The 19714-nt window shown below is 37.4% G+C and overlaps 1 protein-coding gene across 2 annotated transcripts in view; it reads right to left on the bottom strand.

Annotated features, from left to right (window-relative positions):
* The window catches only part of EPC1 (enhancer of polycomb homolog 1 (Drosophila)), a 22956-nt gene extending 3699 nt beyond the window's left edge, over positions 1-19257 (bottom strand). For both annotated transcript variants that reach the window (XM_010019486.1, XM_010019488.1), the window contains exons 1-10: positions 19104-19257; positions 17529-17674; positions 17235-17441; positions 16704-16852; positions 15166-15322; positions 13475-13651; positions 13288-13377; positions 13053-13201; positions 11455-11807; positions 31-149 (exon numbers count right to left, since the gene is read on the bottom strand). In XM_010019486.1, coding sequence (XP_010017788.1) covers positions 31-149; positions 11455-11807; positions 13053-13201; positions 13288-13377; positions 13475-13651; positions 15166-15322; positions 16704-16852; positions 17235-17441; positions 17529-17674; positions 19104-19203 — 1647 coding nt within the window. In that variant the 5' untranslated portion in view covers positions 19204-19257. The remainder of the gene's footprint in view (positions 1-30; positions 150-11454; positions 11808-13052; positions 13202-13287; positions 13378-13474; positions 13652-15165; positions 15323-16703; positions 16853-17234; positions 17442-17528; positions 17675-19103) is intronic.
* Positions 19258-19714: the final 457 nt, after the last annotated feature.

Genomic DNA, 19714 nt, shown 5'->3' with positions numbered 1-19714 from the left:
GATAAATCATAGCACAGACAAATCCCTCACCTGTGATGTGTTGGCAGAGGAATTACTATTTGCTTGCTGTTGATGAATTTGTGCAAGCTGCTGTTTCTGCATTAGTGCCAGTTGCTGTTGATGTTGCTGGTATTGTTCGGCTGTAAATGCTGAACAAAATATAAAACGAGAAAATACTACATCAAAATATGTAGATGCTGTGTATATGAACACATCTATTTTTTAATCCTAAATAATAGTAATAAAATAATAATGCACCACAGCAAGTTCCTAAGAGCCTTAATGCACCTTTGTGACAAAAGCGCTACCATCCTCCTAGAAATTTTTGTTCAAGTCTTCCCTGTTTAAGCTGATTTTCAGTATATAACCTTTAATTGCTCTGCTGCTTTCAGCTCAAGATACCAAAAAGGGAGGGGGAGGAGGGAACCAAAACACAATCAAAACCACCAGAACACTGTAATGACAGATTAAAAAGAAAGTGCAGGTAGAAACGGCATCACTGTTTTCATTTTGTGAAACTACAGTATCCATATTACTAGTAAAGTAGGTTAATGTGCAAAACTTGGCCACTGCATGCTTTCAGCCCCTACAGATAGCATTCTGAAGGTAGGGAATACCTAAAATTAAGACTTATGTTTTAGTCATAAACATTAAATCGAGCATGCTTCGAACTGCGCGGGCTATCATGGTGCAGTGGATTTTTTTAATTACAGATGTAAGAGCAACTCCATCAACAGAATTTGACAGAACTGTGTCCTTTTCTCTTAAATCTTTGAAAGGTGACTCAGTAGTGAGTGCATCAAAAGTCAACTACAATTTTATCCAGCTTGCCCACACTTCTAAAATTGATAAAGCCAGCATTAATCGTACAAATTCAAAAGGGGATGCCCAAGGGGATGGTGCAGGGGTGGGGAGTTATTAGTTCATTGATTAACTTCGTAAAATGTTTCATCCAAAAAGGAATTCTGTTTTCAATTTAAAACTGAACTAAGGCCGAAATGTGAATCCCCTTGCAAATTCTGCCTAGGATATACCTTTCTGCTTTTCCTTCAATTTTATCTTCGGATAAAATGCTCCCAAGTTCCGTAACCAGCATTCATAGAGTGCAGTGGAGGTTGCACTTCTGGGGAAGTTTGCTACTGTTCGGCAACAAATCACTCCAATGCTGTCCACAAATTGCAATTTTCAAAATTTCTTTTGCTTAATCTACCTCTTTCAGGCTTGTCTGCCTGAAGAAAATCTGTTTCTATCAAAGCTGTAATCATCTCCTGCTTCTGGACACAACACTACTCTGGGTTCTGAAGAGCAACTGTACCTTACATTTAAACTTGAGTAACAAGTCAATACAACTAGCTAACCAAAAAAAGAATTAGTGTCTGGAAACAAACAGAGCAAATACTGCTGAGCATGCATTTTTCCAGTGTATTTGTGGTATTTTATTTATTTAAACACTGTTCCAAATCCTTCAATCACGTACTGGAAATAGCACTAAATTATTACCAGCACTTTACTATCTGAGCATTTTAATTTATGAATTTTCATTCAGCTGTTACATTCAAGTTACTAATTTTTTGTAAGTCGTATACTTCAGCAAGTAGGGATGTAGCATTTATTTATGTTTCCATAAGTGGCAAAGTATTTACCAAAGCTCATTAAATCTCGTTTCAACTTGCTTTACTTCTTCAATGTTTTAAAGTTATTCCAAGGGGAATAGCTTAGTAGTAACACCATTCTAAATGCCCTCACTAATAAAAAAAAAAACCCAAACCTAAAACTGTAATTCTTAAGCCAAATATTTAGGAAGTGGCTGTTTAAATTTTAATTCTACTTCATGTAAACTAAAAGCCCTTTGGATTTTTTTTTTAACTGCCACCAAACACATTAGTTAGAGCAAGAAAGCTTCAGCACATAAAGACAAACATGTATGAAAGCTGAACAGTATGTAGCACAGGGAGAAAAATGCATGTACTGTTCTGCTACTGACAGATGTTTCATTTATACTGTGACCTACTGTTTTTTAAAACCCTTAAAATTTAGAAGTGGAATGGTTTAGCCAACAGAGTACCAATGACATAAAAAGTTTCATGTATTATTAGTTAGGTATTTATTCTACGGTATGACACAAATATATATGATAATATATATATGGTAAATACTCCATCCCTGGCAGTGTTCAAGGCCAGGTTGGACAGAGCTTTGGGCAATATGGTCTAGCGTGAGACATCCCTGCCCATGGCAGGGGGTTGGAGCTAGGTGATCTTAAGGTCCTTTCCAACCCAAACCATTCTATGATTCTATACTGCTTAGGAATAGGCCACATAAGTGATGTAAATAAAGATAACTCACAGACTGAAAGAGGGAAATAGGCAAAAAGGGTATGTTACACCACCATCTTTGACTGAATTAAAATTTCTGTTGTCATAACCATCTCATTTTTGTCCATTTGACTAAGTAAATTTATTAACAGTTATTTTCAGTTTTCAAGCCTTAGGCATACATCAGATTTTAGCTATGAAAAAAAAGAGTTGTAAGCACAGCCACCTCTATTGGTTTAACCATCTCCAAAATAGTTTTCTTTTGGAAAAACAGTAGATAAGAAGTTTATTAAGACAAGCTGTGTGTGTTTAGGATAGCCATTACTTAGGACAGCCTTTAAGTGACCCTTTCTTTCTGGGACATCAGAATAACTGTGTCTTTCAAACTGTGCATCAGTATATTTCTTTTTAAGTACTCTGTGACCCTTACAGCTCTAAGTTTCCCACTGCTATGAGAACAGTTATACAGCTCTCAAAGTAAACAAGTGACAGAAGAACATGATCACCACCTTATCTATATTCAAACTGCTTCTCTTACTTCTGCTCAAATATCCAAACACACTTACAAAAAAACACCTTGAAAATACCATGGAAATGGCTATTTATCCATCGTATCTGAAAATACTCTTGAGAACAATTTATTTCAGGTTTTCCAATTTAGGTTAAAACATTCAGCAATGTTTTTGCTGCTTACCTTACTACAGGTAAAAGCCTGCTAGACATTTCAAAATACTATTTAAAGCATTACCAGAGACTTACTGTGAGATTCTGAATTAATCAGTTGCATCCAGTTTAGACACACAACACTGCCCATTAAAGGACTGCTGCAAGCTACAGCCTCCTAAAATAATCTGATATTCCTTTTCCATTCCATAGCATATTCAGATGCTTATATACCAGAAGAGGTTATAGATTGTAATTACATAAGCTAGCTCTTCCCTCTCCATGCTGAAGCAGCACTACATTGAAGGCCTTACTGAATACATTACTACTGATTATTTCTTTTGAAGACCTGCAAATTAGGACACAGCATACTTTATTCCTTTATTTATTAAAAGCCAACATGTATTCTGCTCACTAAACACTAATATTGCTCTCAGAGTACAGTCTGTATCAAGATGACCCAAGGGCTGGAGTACTCCTATGAGGACAGGCTGAGAGTTGGAAAAGTTGACTGACGGCTTGTTCAGCCTGCAGCAGACAAGGCTTAGGGGAGACCTTAGAGCACTTCCCAGTACCTAAAGGGGGCCTACAAGAAAGCTGGAGAGGGACTTCTTACAAGGGCATGTAGTGACAGGAAAAGAGGGAATGGTTTTAAGCTGACGGAGAGTAGATTCAGACCAGATATTAGGAAAAAATTCTTCACTGTGAGGGTGATGAGGCCCTGGCACAGGTTGCCCAGAGAAGTTGTGGCTGCCCCATCCCTGCAAGTGTTCCAAGGCCAGGCTGGATGGGACTTTGAGCAACCAGGTCTAGTGGAAGGTGTCCCTGCCCGTGGCAGGTGTTGCAACTGGATGAGCTTTAAGGTCCCTTCCAACCCAAACCATGCTGTAGTTCTATGTCATATTTCATTTGAAAAAAATAAGTCTATATGTAAGTTGCTTCTGAAAACAAGCCTTCCCATGCATAAAAAAATGTTTGTATGTACTCTACATGAAAGTACTTCCACCGATTTAACTTTACATATTAATTTTCCATGGCACATAACTGTGACTGGAATTGGGGAAGGCATTCCAGGGAAATCACACACATGATTAGCACAGTGACGTCATGGGTGTACTGACTGCCTGTGCCTCTACATCTGCACTTGCAGCCTTAAATTCCTCAAAGAGCTAGGCTAAGTTCAACTGTCTTCTTGTAAAAAGCAATTAAAGTAAATGCACTGCAGACCATAAAAATGTAGCCACTATTAATGGGTTAATTATATGGCTTGTGAAGAAATTTTCTTGCCTACAAAGCTAGCATGGATGCAATTGCGCAGGCACCAAACTTAGCATCTTATTAGCACCACTTTCTCCAGAAAAAGTGTCCCCAAGAACTTTCTTCCAGAAGTTTTGCTACCTCTTCTCATTTTTATTCTGAAGAGAAAGGCTGCAGCTGGAAATATTTCACCTGTGCCAGAGAAGAAGGGTAAATGCAGAAGTAGCAAAAATTAATGTAATTTTCTTTTGTGTCATACACTGGTCTTTACGTGCCTGGAAAAACAAAAACAGCAGGCAAGAAGCAAGCCCAGACCTCTTCTATATACTGCAATCAGCAACCATATTTCTGGTAACTCAGAACAGCATTGCTACACAAAGTTACATTTTCCTGGTATTACTGGAGACCTCCAAGGCTTAAAAAAAATTAGTAAAGCAACAGATAACTGGACAACAGCTTCAAGTTAAAAAAAGGACAAAACATAACATTCAGTGGTTAAAGATGACAGGAGATTTTAAAACAGATTCTTGCTTTAGCAGCCCTAGACAGAAGCGCAGTGTTTAGACTCTTCTCAATCAGTGTGCTAGGGCCACAGCAGGCATGATTCCACCATACAGTAATAACTACTTAAGACTACAGAATTTACTGATTTGGACAGTGACAAAACATCGGGTTTCATTCACTACACAGAATCCAGTGAGAGGTGGGAATACATCAACCACCACACTGATACACTGTAAGTAAGAACACTGCCATTTCAGAAAATCTCAACTTTCACAGCTAACATCTGTACCTTCCCCCAAAACTTTTACATGCTTTCCAAGACACTTTTAGTAACGTATGCAAGTCACCTGACTCCTTAAGTTAACCTAACCCAACTCCCTTCCTGACCTGAAGCATTAGGAATCTTCAACACACAACCCTACCTGGAGTTATCCACCTCTCAAGATGGCTGCCAAAATATGGGTAGCTCCAATTTTACGGAGACTACACTACATAAATGCTTCTTTCTTGCTTGTTTGCAGCATACCATTTTGAATTGGAACTACTAAAAGCCAGTATGCTTCCGAGTTGTTTCTAATAGAATTCTGAATCAAGTTTAACATTTCAGTTGAGACAACCTTCAGGATTTTAAGTCAGTGCATTGTGTTATGCTGTTATCCTTTTCATTTAGTAGCCTGGGAGATGCATGCACCTATTTCTGCAGCTGAATTAGTGCTATACTTTGGCAGCAAGCGACAGAAAAGTTTTTTGGCTTACAGATTGCAAAAAGGAATGGAAGGCAGAAGAAAAACCTTCATGAGTTTGCAGCTAGGAACACAAGGAAAGCATCATTGTACATTACTGAGAATGACTGACAGGATAAATGGCAGCTTAATATCTCCTTAGTGACAGTCGCCAATCTTGTGTTGTTAAAAAATTGAGTTATTGTACACTACATTATGAGTTTATTTTTCTACAACCATTTACATGACTATAAGCAAGATACTTGTAATCTCTGGGATAATGACATACCCCTTTTTTACTCTAAGCCACTGAACGATGCCTTTCAATTCTGTCTGCGTATCTACCGAATTCTGTGAGATGCTGATACTTAACAGGTAGCTTTTTCTTAAGCACAGAGCAAGAGTGATGCTGTCATTGGACTTCTTGGAGATCCATAGCTCCCAACAGTTTTATACTGTAATATAAAACCATTTTTACAGTGCTAACTAGTTTTCCCCCAGCATTTAATATGTACTAACCTTTTAATTCTGTAGCTTACGTCTAGCTTCCCTGAAAAGGCAAGTCCTTCCCAGAAGTGGCCAAACCAGTGAGGAGGGAGGCTAGCTGTGCGATCTGTATGAACAGATCTGTCTTTGCATGCTAAGCAGCCACAGCCTCCCCTCCCAACTACTGCTGCAAGTTCTCCTGAGAGGTGACTCACTAGTTGTTACGCTGCGTCCCTTAAGTAGGAAAATACAGACTTTAAAAAAAGTTGACCACAAGAACCAACTTCCTAAAACCTAGAAAGCATATCCTGGAGAGCAGAAAACGCGTGTGTAAATGCCTGGTCCCTCTACTAGAATTCCCTTTGATTTCCTGAACAGAAGATGCTCCCTAGATCTGCTATGGAAACTGAGCAAGCTTTGTGGAGTAAACACAATGACCTACTGGGGTAAGCTTTTTTTTTTTTTAATATAAGATTAAAAATGTTTTAAATACTAGAGGCTCATACAGCTTAATTAAACCTTTCGACAACTGCTTCAGTCCTGTCAAACATCTAAAGAATTAGATATTTAAATTAGAGTAACTTAAAAAAAAAAAAAAAAAAAAAAGGCAGTTTCTTCATAACATCAAATTAAGTATCTGTTTTCATAAGCAGAAATGTTGGGTTCAAAGAACCTCTCTAAAAGTCCATTCAGCGTGTGGAATTCCCTAAGCCTTCAGCTGAGGTGATGGCCATTAAAAAGGCATTTTCAACCAGGTAACCGAAGAAAGATCATGTAACTAAAGCTTGTAACTGAGAAATCCCATAAACTACAAGAATTGCTGAAGTGTGTAGAAAGATGATATATTACATTATAATGTTTCCTTAAGGGAAATACATGGAAGCATCATATCCCTGCTGTGTAAGAGAACAATTAGTGGTTACTAATGCTGAAGTGCATGCAAAGCAAACATCATTCACAATACTAAGTAACCCAGAACATCACATTTTTTATCTTTATCTTATGAGAGATGTTATCTGGCTTACATTGCCTGGTTAAAGATTTTCTACTGTATAGCAAGTTCTCACCAGTGAATTCAGAAGATTGGAGAGACTTAGAGACATCAGTGTGATTTAGTATTTGATGCACCAGGCCCAAAGATGTTTCACTTTCTGAAAAGAAGTTCAAGATTGATTTTACTTAAACATGGCATTATTAGACACTATGAGAACATGAATCATCACGCCCTTGGTTGTTACTCCAACAGCCTTATATTTCAGTCCAACAGAACTTAAGTGTGAAATTCCTAACATCAGAACTCTAGACTTAGAAATTATAAACTAGATGCAAGATCTATATATGTACTCCCTACTCGGTAGTAGAAGAAAAACGGACAGAAAATAATTACTGAGGAATTTTACTAGCCATTGAATGAAAGCTAGAATGCTTGCTATGCATTTCTATTTGTCTGCCCATCATTCTTAGTACAGGTTTCCACAAAAAAAGTCACAGGCCAGCTGGGGTACGCACAGTTTACTCCACAGTTATAAACATGACCATCCTTCCATGGGATGCAGACAGAGTTAACAGTTCACACAAGCCCAAAGATCCAGCACTGTGGAGCAAAGTATTACTCCAACTGGGTTGAAGTTGAGTAGGAAAATCTAATATAAAACTGCAAAGTCTCAAAGTCTCCAAAAGTGCTCAGATATTTTAGTAAGTGTTGACTCTTCTCCCACCCCCAGTCACATTTCCCAGACAAAAGAAGCTTTTCCTTTTAAAACATCCTCCTTCAACTAAACCTAGGGTAGGTTATCAACAAGGCTGCTGCTTCTTCAACTAGGATCTCAATGTCTCAGCCACAGATGGGCCAAGACTGTTAAGTTCAAAAGATAACTGAAGATGGCCATTACAAATGTCAGTACTTTTCATGACCAAGTTTATCCTGGAATGTGAAAACCAGCATTTGGAAAAGGGAACACAGTAAAACAGACAGCGGTGTTGAGACTATTACAGATACAAGGGTTAAATAAAAAGATCTAAACACTGCCACAAAGACTGAGTTTCTTTTTCTGCTTCTTACCAGGAAAGGGATGTCTGAAGATAGGTGTCAGATATTCTTAATGACAGCTCAAAAAAACCCCAGTACAGATCCACTAATCAACATTACAAATTTGGAGATGGAAATGCTAAACATACATTTGGGAAATGGAAGCATAGCTCACCATCCTGCTAGACCCCCAAGTGTGCAAACTTGCTTTTAAAAAGCAGATTAAGAGATGCAGAAAAGCATCCAAGTTTACTTGGAAAAAATGTTATTTCCATCTTATTTCCCACAGAAAAAGTTACTGAATAGCAAAACACACCTTAGAGTACATCATCTAAATTTCTAGTTTACAAGAAAATGCAAGGTAAGCTACTCTATATTATGTAATTATATTCTGGATGCCTACAGGGTTTCATGTACAGTAGGGTGTACAATCCCAAATATCCTTAAGATTTTTCAGTAAGCCTTCTGCTAGAATACTTAAGCTTCTTCTCAAGGAAAGAATTAGAAATTCAGTGAGCAGAATGTAGTTAACTGTTAGCCTCTTCAGTCTTGACAGTTTGCAGTTTCTTTTCAAGTGACCCAGCTTCTGGATGAAGGTAGAAAAGAAGAGAACACAAGACGATTGCCTGGTCTTACTGTGGAGCCTGGGAACCAGTGCTCAGACCCTTCAGTTATGCCTGGCATCTCTGGTCAGCCTCCTAAACTCAAGGCTGCAACAGAATTATATATACTCTGCAGTTTTTTTATGCCTCAAACTTTTGATTACTAGATGCAAGCATCCAAAAATACAAATCTAGCACATCTAACATCAAGTCTCCAGCAGAAAGCAACTTCACACCTGTGCTGGCCATGTATTAACAGACTTGAAAAGCACTTCTTCCATGCTAGCAGCATGTTGTCTGCATCATTCAGGATGGAAAAAGCTCAAGAATTCTCTAAACTTAATATGGAAACAGACAAAACTTACCATGTGATGATGCAAAATAAACACAGCAACATGACCACCTCTGCTGGCCACTACAGAATCTCAGGATGAGCTTCATTTTAAATGTAAGCTACATGGTCTGACCACAACTCACAGTAGCAGTAAGATAAAAGGGTTTTTTTAAAAACAGAGATGTACTAATAACTATTTTCTGGTAAAAAGACCTACCGACACTTCAAAACCCTAAAAGGCAAAGAGACACCAACCTAAAAATCCACATCTACAAAATCCTAGCTTTAAAGACAGCTAAGAAAAAGGATCAGGGACACCCTATAAGGTTGTAAATATGTAGCAACTATTAGAAAAACTTCAGTACACATTAGACACCTGATGGTCTTTACAGTATTTGCTACAGACAGCAAGGCAACATTACTCAGCTGCTGCAGCCCCAACTGACATGCACCTTTGAAGAAGTCAAACTCACACGTATGAAACAAACACACCTGTAACCTGTGTAGTCAATGTATCCTAAAGAATCCTCTAAGAAACGGAAAGGAGAACACTAGAAAATGAAACAGCACCAAGATGCTCCTTTCAAACACCTAAGCAGACAATCATCATCATACCACATATACGCATACTTATACACACCTCCAATGCCACAAGATTCCCAATTAAGATTACAAATAATTATACAGGTACAATCTACTTGGTTATGTTAATAACCAGTGGTAATTAGTGGTAACTAATTTGAACTATATTTATGTATTCAGACATACTTATATTTGCATCTATATATTAATCTAAACTACATGGCATTTAAATTTGGAAAAGCTCGGAATACTAACTTTAATAAACCATCTGCACAGAATTCCGAGCACAAGTGAATATAATATGCTAGGTACTTACAACTATGTATTACCTTGCCACAGGCTTCAAAATACAATCACACATTTCAAACCTTTTACAGAATTCATCACCATAAATAATAATTGTGCGATGAAGATAAATACCTTAATCACCTGTATTAGGAAAAAAGACTCTATAGGGGACGTGTGTGTTTATCATATACACAAAGAGACATGTACTTTAAACTCAATCAGCCAATTTTTCACGGCTGTGATTTTCAGATGTCACGTATTGCTCAGTAATACTTTATAGAGCATATGTAATTTATTCATCACGTTAGTTTTGTTTTCACAGTAGCAACCTTACTCTACCATTTTATCACAGTTCAGACTGGTCACTAGACAGAGGCTGCCCTCATTCAGTTCTGAACTTGGTTTACCAATTTCAAACACTAGAGGGGCTGAATTTAAATGCCATATTTAAATCACAAACTAGAAGAGCCTTCAGTTCTAGCCCTAATACATTTCCAGCAAGAAGAGTCATAAAAGAGGAAGAATTGGGTATACGGATAAGGACCTACTCTAAGACAGCATGGAGATGAAGCATGAAATAAAGCAGCAGAACAAAGCTGCCCACCAAGTCTAAAAATGCAAAGAGGAAAAATCTGCAGAAAAAACCCAACAGGTGGTGCAGGGAGAAAAGGTGCAAGATATATCGGAAAACAGGACTGAAGTCATTTGATACCAGAGTACCCCTCTTTGGTTGAGCAAATCTCCAAAACACCCACCCCACTCCAACATTACCCAGGTTCTCATTTGTTTCCAAAGCCATAGCTCAAAATGGCAAGCAAAACATGATTCTAGAGAGTCCTTAAAAAATGGTGGCAAACTTTAAGTCATTTCTTTGTAAAAAAGTCATTTTACTTTCTATAAAAAAAGATGACATTCAGTGTACCATCTGATCAAAATTCAAGTTAAGTTTACATCTAGCTATTTCAATACCAGTCTTCCAGTGTGAATAACCCAATGTAAGAGTGATGCTATTCAATACTATTCCAATTAAAAAACAATTAACACCACATCTAGTTTACTCAATAGTCGGCTCCTCAATTGTGTAATTCAGGTTCTGTAAGACATAATCTGCCACTTGCTGACAAGATGTAGAGGTGATTAGTCTGAGAGGTTTATGAAGCATGAGCAGATGCATCAGTGGGGGTGGGCTGGGTATTTTTCAGATGGGAAATGGCATTTAATTTCAAGTAAGTTCAAGTAAGAATTTCTAACATGCCAGGATTTTAAATGCAAGCATTTTAACTAAATATTTCTCACCACCACCACACCTTGTACTATAAAAAATTTGGAACATAGTATTTACATCATCATTTAAATTAATGTACTTTTAATGTTAAAAATTCAGATCTTCAGAGTCAACTTAAACCCTAAACAACACTGGTTTCCAAGCCTTCGTATTTCTACAATAATAATTACACTCCAAGGTAGCATTTGCATAAGTCTGAAAAGTAGCACACTACTGCTAGCAGTAAATACAAATAAACATTCTATGTAGCAAATAGAGATAAAAGTGCAGATGGGCTGTTATCATCAAAACAGACTACAACGTAGAGTATGGACGACCTAATGATATTCTGCATTTTCTGAGCCAAGTTTAAAATTTCTAGAAGCAAGTTTGTCAAAATGAACATACCAAAATGTGCTGAACCACTGCTACTTTTACTTTGTATAGAGGTACTGCATGTCTGGGTCCCGGGTTGTGCTGTGCCTGTTCGATTTATACCCCTGTATAATTTCTTACAGGAGAGTTCATCATTGTCACTGTCATGTAGGGATGGTGTCCGAGGCCTAAAATGCCGCCATCTACATGATTTGATATTGACTAGTATCTGACTGAGGTCTTTTGAGAAAGATTTGTCCGAGGTATTTGTTTCTGAGGTATTGGCAAATTGACTGATTGAAGAGTGTTGTGATGAGGAAAACATTTCCAAATCCAGCTGATGAAATGTATTATCGTAGTCCGAATGCGCTCTGTCTAGTAGCACCCTAAAACCAGGAAAACAAGGCAGAATTATACAGTGGCAAGAAAATACGAAGGAAGTCACCACTTTGCCATGTGTGCTTGCAGATGACAAAGAGATAGAAGAAACTACACAAAACTGTTCTAGAACAAGCACCCCAACCAGACACAATGCATGACTATGTATTATTTTACAGTGAGTAGAACATGAAGGTTTCTCTTCACGTGTATATTCTTTTACTGTTTGAGCAGCTGACGTACACTATCATGTATATACTGAGACACTGCAAGAACACATATATATTCTTTAAAAGAAAAAAAAAAACAAAGAAAACAAAAACCAGGCTGGAAGATAAGAGTTCCACAATGCAAAGAAAACACAAACCCCAGAATTAACTATAATTGCTTAAGTAACTTGAGTTCAAAAGCCTTACTCCCACGTATACCGAATATACCTACAACCATCCCAGTGCAGTGGGGATGTCATACATTCATTTCCAAATCCCCTTACAAAACCTCATTAAGGACTTTCAGGTCCCATTCTGATTTTGCTGATATGCCAGACTTGCTAATATGTGAAGAGGTGCTAAACATTAATCTGAAAGCCAAATCATATCCTTACTTTTTAATATTTTATATTAACATTTAATATAAATGTACCATTTTCTTAAAGACATCATGCAATGTTTAAGAAATAGCACTTATACACTGAAGAATTTCTAAATTGTTTTCAACAATGATGTCTAGAAGCAAAATATCTGAAGGAAGTCCTTAATTCTTTGGTATTTTTGAGAATGTCTGAAATTTAACAGTTATTGTCACTTGCAAGCATTCCTCTCAAAATTCTCCTCTACAACTGCCAAATCACCAAATAAGGTCCAAAGTCAGAAAAGCATTTTTTGAAAAAGTAGGGGTTTGCTTTTTTTAAATACTACTATTTGAAGAGAATTATGCAAATCATTTAAATACAAACCACCAATCACAATGAAAACATGTATGCATTTTCACTTCAAAACTTGGAGAGTGGAAGCAATAAAAAACCCTAGAACCGTTTAAGTAAACAGGATTAAAGCAGCTTCCACTACCACAAAAAAAAAAAAATGGAGACATTAAGCAGCTAAGGAAACTTGTATCAAATGGAAGCATTTAAAAAGTCAATTTCTCCGATGTCTCTGTTCTTGAGGGATTTGAGTTTTTAAACTTTGCTCTTTACGTCAAATTTTTTTTTTAATTTTACTCTTTTAGAAAAGCAACAATAATGGAGCACTCACCTTCCACCACGGCCGACCCGTCTTCGTGCAAACCCAATACACCTCTGGGGTACGGTGAGGGTGGTTAAGCAGTATCTGTAACGCACATCTCCTACTCTTCCCTCTTTAGGGCTACTCCACGGCCAGTTGCCAGGTTGGTCTAAATGAGGCTTAAAATAATTTGAAACAATTAAACACAACGTATTTTCCCCACAATGATGCTCTGTCTTATGCTACATAAGGAATTTCTACTTACAGCATAGTACTGACAGCCTGCTTTCCGACGGAAGGCAAAAGGACCATCAGGATCATTGTCTTCCTCAGCCTCCGAAGAGCCAGACAAAACCTTTAAAGAGAGGATGGAGTGTGTATGTAAACTAGTAAATTGATGACTTTTACTTCTATTCTGACCTTAGAATAGCACAGAACTTGAGAGGTCCTACCTGGGAGAGAGGTTCTTCATCTGAGCTAGGAAAATCATACTGATTCAAATCTTTAGCATTAAAGACTGGCAGTGCAGCAGGACTTGTCTGTTGAGGAGTAGCAGCAGCTGATGAAGGTAAGACTTTTGGCTTCTTCTCATACTTTCTTTTGGGTCTAATAACATCAGGTTTATCTTGCTGCAAGAAAAAAAAAGCAGCATAAAATTACACACACAAGCAAACTATATTAAAACAGGAGTTTAAAAAAACTCCTATGTAAGCAAGCTAAAAAGTGAATGCATATCATTTTGATAGCAAAACATGCAGTCGCAGAAATATAGAATGGTTTGGGTTGGAAGGGACCTTGCCGATCATTTAGTTCCAACCCCCTGCAATGGGCAGGGACATCTCCCACTAGGACCAGGTTGTTCAAAGCCCTGTCTAACCTGGCCTTGAACACTGCCAGGGACGGGACATCCACAACTTCTCTGGGCAACCTGTGCCACTCACTCGTCATGAAACTCAGTCATTTCAGGAGTATTTGTATTTCGTTTCCAGTAATTGAAATGCTTAACAGACAAGGTGAAATCAAGCACTGTTTGCTCAATCCATGTTAGATGAAACACTAGTAGTTAAGATAACAGTACTATTTTGAAGAAGTGTACCAAAATATATATAACGATCTCCATGAGGCACCACTTTTATTCACTAACATTTTAAATTGCTAAGCATTAATGCAGCGTTAATTACTGAGTACCAAACAATGCTTTAAAGGCAAAAATAGAAGTAAGACTTCTCTTTCCCCATGCTATGCAAAGCCAAGTTAAAGTGCATTTCCCGAGCTTCCATGAAACAGATTTCTTTCAACCTGCAAGACACTGCATTGACCCAACATCACCAATAGGTAAGTACACTCCAGCCACCTCAGTTACAATGCTCTGCAATCAGTAGAAGTATTCACTGATTCAAGCCATCTTGTCAGATGCAGAGCATCCTCTGGACATTCTTCCCTTATAATCTGAATTTTAAACAAAGACTTCTTATACCTCATCATTTCTCCTGTGTTACCTGACCTATTTAATGTGCTCAATTGTTGGTACTGTAGCTATGCTTTGTATGACACAAAGCCTGTAGGAAAAAAAGTGCTGGTCAGCTACCTAAATTAAGCAAGATTATTTGATACTTGACTTAAATATAAAGCCAAACAAAAGAGATGCAGCACGCTGGGAATATCAGCAGATCATGTTAAAAAAAAACAAACACAACAACCAAACCCACAAAAAAAAACCCACAAAAAACAACCAAACAACCAAAAAAACCTCCACAAAACAACCATCCAGATTAAAGTAATTGCATAATTTAAGATACAGGTTTTACCTTGTTAGTCCTATCTTTGTCCAATATTTAGGTAATAAATACAGTTTTGTTCAGGATAGCCTAACTTTATGGACAGTATTGGAGAAAAACACTTCTATCCCCCAGAATAAGAATACAGTCGCATGTATCATTTTGTTTGTAGTTGGTCTATACTTCACTTCTGCCAATAGACTGTATGTTATCCTCATAACTCATACAGAACAAAGCATTTTATTCCAATTGCAGCTTTGCTAATCTATTTCCAGTCTCAAGAAGCTTTCCCCTCCTCCCATCCTAAAAATGTTGTATCTTGCATAGTAAGATGAACTAGAAACTCGGTTACTGATATTACTCACTTTAACTTTATATTCTTTCAGTTCCATAGCTTCTTGGTGTTTAAAAGGACTGCTATTAGTCACAGGAATGATGGGAATAGCATAGGTAGGTTTAATTGCCTGCCGCTGTGCCATGACCTCAGACATGATCTCTCCACTGTAGTCACCCAAATTATACCTGAAATCAGAAATTTTTATTTGTTGCAACATTTACAATGTATGTCTGCTGTTAAAGAAGTGCACAACAGAGAACATAGACTAATACTTGCAGCTTGGGGTAAAAGGACATCCAGGACAACAATAAGAAGTATACTAAGTATTATTGCAGACAATGGGACTCATAACATGGAAACTTCATTGCAATAACTAATGCTGACAAATAAATAAAAATGAGAATTCCCTGTAAAGCCTGTAAAACATCACCAAAATACAATACTGTAAAGGACAGAAGCAGAAACCAGAAGGGAAGAACAGGAAATGGTTCCCAATATCCTCATCTGGGGACAGTACCATTTAAAACATGCATTTATCACCCAAAAGATTTTATACAGTGAGGCAGAGTGCCTTATTTATGAATCCTCTCTTTTGTATTATGGAATACTTTCACAACAAGCAGACCCATGAAATATACTGCATTTCAAGTCCTGTGGAAAGTGCTGAGTTGAAGTGCAGTTTTCCATTCTGAGGGGGGCATAAGAGTCTTTCCTCTATTCAACAGCTCTTCTTGAAAAAGCTACTGGAAAATCTTTGAGCTTCTCTCCTCTCTAGTTCTACTGAAAATAGTCACTGCTTGAAAAAACTGCCCCATAGCGACATTCAACTTGTCTGACAGATATTTAAATGAGTTTTAGAACTTTTAAGATACTGACTCAAAACATCTGTTTTCAAACATGGATACCTGAGGTACAGAAGTCTATTGAGATTCTAAATAACAACCTAAAGAACAACTTCACATTGCAAATGTGATTCCCACTTGACCAGGAAAGTGACAGCTGACAGAGCAGGGCATTTGGCCTTAGCACAGCTGACAAACGGGATGTCAAGAGCAGCACTAGTTGGAGATGACTCACAGAATAACATTTTATACTGTATGGAATGCTTGCTTGTTTTTCTCAAGAAGGTATTAGATAAAGCTTTGATAAAAAAGAATGAAGATAATGAAGAAACAGAAGAATGGTAAGGATTGGAAACGACCTTAAAATTAGCTGGGATTTCCTTAATCTACCTATTTAACAGCAATTTGCAACTGAATTTACCTGAAACTAAGAGCTCTTTTCCTGTATAATACATAGGCTATATACATCCACTTGCATACATGTACACATGTAACAAAACAATGTAGATGAGTGTGTTGGGTCACTTTGCCATAATAAGCAACTTCCTAATGTTTTTTTTTGTTTTCCCCCCCTCTATAACCATGTATGAAAATATGCTTTTCCTGTAAATGTGAAAGAGTCTAAATACTTCTAAAGACTTCTCACTGTTCTAAGCATTTGTGGGAATCTGAATACAAAATAGTTTCCCCAAAGCTTTCTGCAGCAAATTTTCAGTAACATTACCTCTTTTCCATAATTTCCAGTGTTAAATGCAGCAACTCTCTCTTGCTTTTTTCCCTCCTCTTTATCATCTCCAGGATGGTTACTGCACGACTTAGATCTCGACGCAGCTTAAGCATCTTCTCATAAGATGCTTCATCATTTTTTCGATTCTGTAGATACACAGTGTATATGTTTCCCCACATCATTTAAATAATATTGTTGAAGTTCTAAATATTTATATACCAAAAGAAAAAACACATGCTAAAAAAAAAAAAAAAAAAAGGCAGCATGTGCATGTTATCAATGAGCTCCAGTCTACCAATGCTCTGAGTAGGTTTAGCAGATTTAGTGAAAAAATGCATACAAACTTTTGTTCAACAGCTGTCCTAAAGTAGTTTCTTTTACTCTTTTACCCTTGCAAATAAAAACAAAAGAACATCTCAACTTTCACTGCTTTATACTACATAGCGAAATTGTTTCTGTGTATAAGCTACTTCTCAAGAGACAGAAAAAGAAGAGAAAGAAAGCAGAGGGAGGAATAGATTTACTTACTTTTCGTGTCTGCATCTTTTCTGTTCGTCTTCTAAAAGCAACATAAGGGTCATTTGTGCTGGAACCATCTCGCTTCTCTTGTTTCACTGCTGGTATAAGAGAGGGACCTCGACAGTTTTTCCTCTTTTTAATCCAGTACTCGTAGACTTCTCTGATCAATTCATCATCTTCCTTCAGCAACAGCTTGGCCTCTTGCAGGCTGACTGGCTAAATGTAAAATCCAGCATGTCACTTTCATATAGCAATATACAGAGCATGTATTTCAAATTCTCTGTACTCAAAGTACCACTGTACCTGCTGACCGCTGCCCTTTTCTAGTCTGTCTATCATCTCCTCAAACTGCAAAGCAGAGATGTCCATTCTTTTCTTCAGTTTATTCACAAATATCTCATCTTCTGAATCCAAGTCATAATCCGGCTGCTCAGCATCCAAACTAAAAGCTAAACACCACAGTGAAAGTTAGTTTTACTATAGGAATTTTATGTTCTAATAGCAGTGTCTGGAGTACACACCAGATTATTCTGAAGACAACCCCAAAATTATTTGTTTGAATGTTGTAGTAATGCTACTTTGAAGCTGTACCTAGTTTTCTCTTGGGGGGGGGGGGCCGAAGAAAGAAAAAAAACACCAAAAAACCAAACCACAACCCCAAACCTCCCCCACCATTAAAAAATCAGGAGTAGAGGCTGGTTATCTATTTGACTATACATTGCTAACTAATGAAAGCTTACTGCTGGTCAAACCTCACTGCTTTCAGTGAGAAACTTTTAGACTGGTCAAAATTTTCAATGCTGCATATATATACTGTGTTATCAACACTTAAGACTTCAGTCCAAACTGAATACATTGTAGAATACAATGCCGCTGAAAATCACCATTTCAGCTGTTAAATCACTAGATAAGAAAAAGAAAAATGAGAAAGTGTAACCTTAGTATCAGCATAGAAGACTACTAGTATTAGTCTCTTCATTTGCTTAGGAGCACAGCAACATGCTCTAGTCTACCTGATAGAGTGGAAGGCACCCCTGCTCACTGCAAGGGGGTCAGACCAGATGACCTTTAAAGGTCCCTTTCAACCCAAACTTTTCCACAATTCTAATACTTTAAGCTATCACTGATGCTCAAAATGATGTAGAAATCTAACCTTTAACCAAAGTTAATACGGCACAAGATCTGTTTAAATGACACAGATCCTATGTTTTAAATTCTACAAATTACAATGCAAACTAGAATTCTGCAACAGATTACATTTTTAAAATGTTTTCAAAAAGTATCTGAAGCAATGTGGTGCTCTCATTAGGAGTCACATCGATACAGAACAGCTGCTATCTCCCAACAAAAACAAAATCCAAGCACATCTGCAAGTCATCAGTGGTATCAAAACCCACCTACTTTTAGATGTAAATACTTCCGTCCAGGCAGAGGCAAATGCTACTAGTGATGCCATTTCTGTTTGGCTTCCCAATTCACTCTACTGTCATTATATCCTGGTTAAGCTTCAGGGGACAGGTACTCTGTTTCTTAACTATGTATTTTATGTTCTCCTCCTCAAGTAGATTTTTGTCTGCCCTTGCTAATGAACTTATATTTCTCTGCAAGCTGTAACTACTAACAGAAAGAGGCCTTTGAGATTGTGAAATGTGAAGTATTAACATAAAGAATCAAGAAGGACATCTGTCTACCTCTTGATCAAGAACTAAATGTACCTTTTCAGCAAGAAGTACATTATTCCTTTACATGTTGGAAAAAATAAATTCTCAGAAGTGAGTCAGTGTGAGCTCAACAGACATTTAAGACTCATCTTCTGAACTAATACTAGCAAGATAAAGTTCTGGGTGCAGATTTCAATGAATAAATTACTTTACTTACGCTGTATGTGAATCAGCTGCTTTGGCATTTTAAATTCTCCAGGATATATAGATTCATAGTATGCAATATTACTTTCTGCTTCTGGAACTGGTATAACCATGTTATCCCTCTTCTCTCCATATACTTGTTGTGCTGAGATAGCCCGCTGGAGATGATGTTCCTATAAACAAAAAAATTCAAGATGAAAACATGAGAAAATATTTTCAGAGCACAGACTTTTTAAAGTTGAAGGAAGTCCATTTATTTGCAAGTGCTTCCATTCCAAATCTCTGAGACCAGATGTAAGAAATTGATACCGCAACCTTGACTCGAAATACACTCCATAAATTGGAAGGTTTTTCCAGTAGGTGGAGCTCTCCCTCTTACACAAACACACAAAATGCTCTGGTTACTAAACTAAGTCAAGTTGCATGTTCTTGGCTCACATAAATCCATCTTTACGTATTTCTGGAGAGACACTTCTGATTGATTACGCATACAGATTATAACAAGTAGCTGCAGACAGATATTTACTCTGGTATTATTCTATATTTGCTACAGCCATTTATTGACAGTGATGTCAGAAAACCGGAAAAGAGGACTGCTATCATCTGTTTAGAAGAGAAACTACT

Source organism: Nestor notabilis, unplaced genomic scaffold (genome assembly GCF_000696875.1).
Source record: "Nestor notabilis isolate BGI_N333 unplaced genomic scaffold, ASM69687v1 scaffold10368, whole genome shotgun sequence".
In the NCBI taxonomy this organism is placed as follows: domain Eukaryota; kingdom Metazoa; phylum Chordata; class Aves; order Psittaciformes; family Psittacidae; genus Nestor; species Nestor notabilis.
This window is presented reverse-complemented; position numbering and strand designations above follow the sequence as displayed.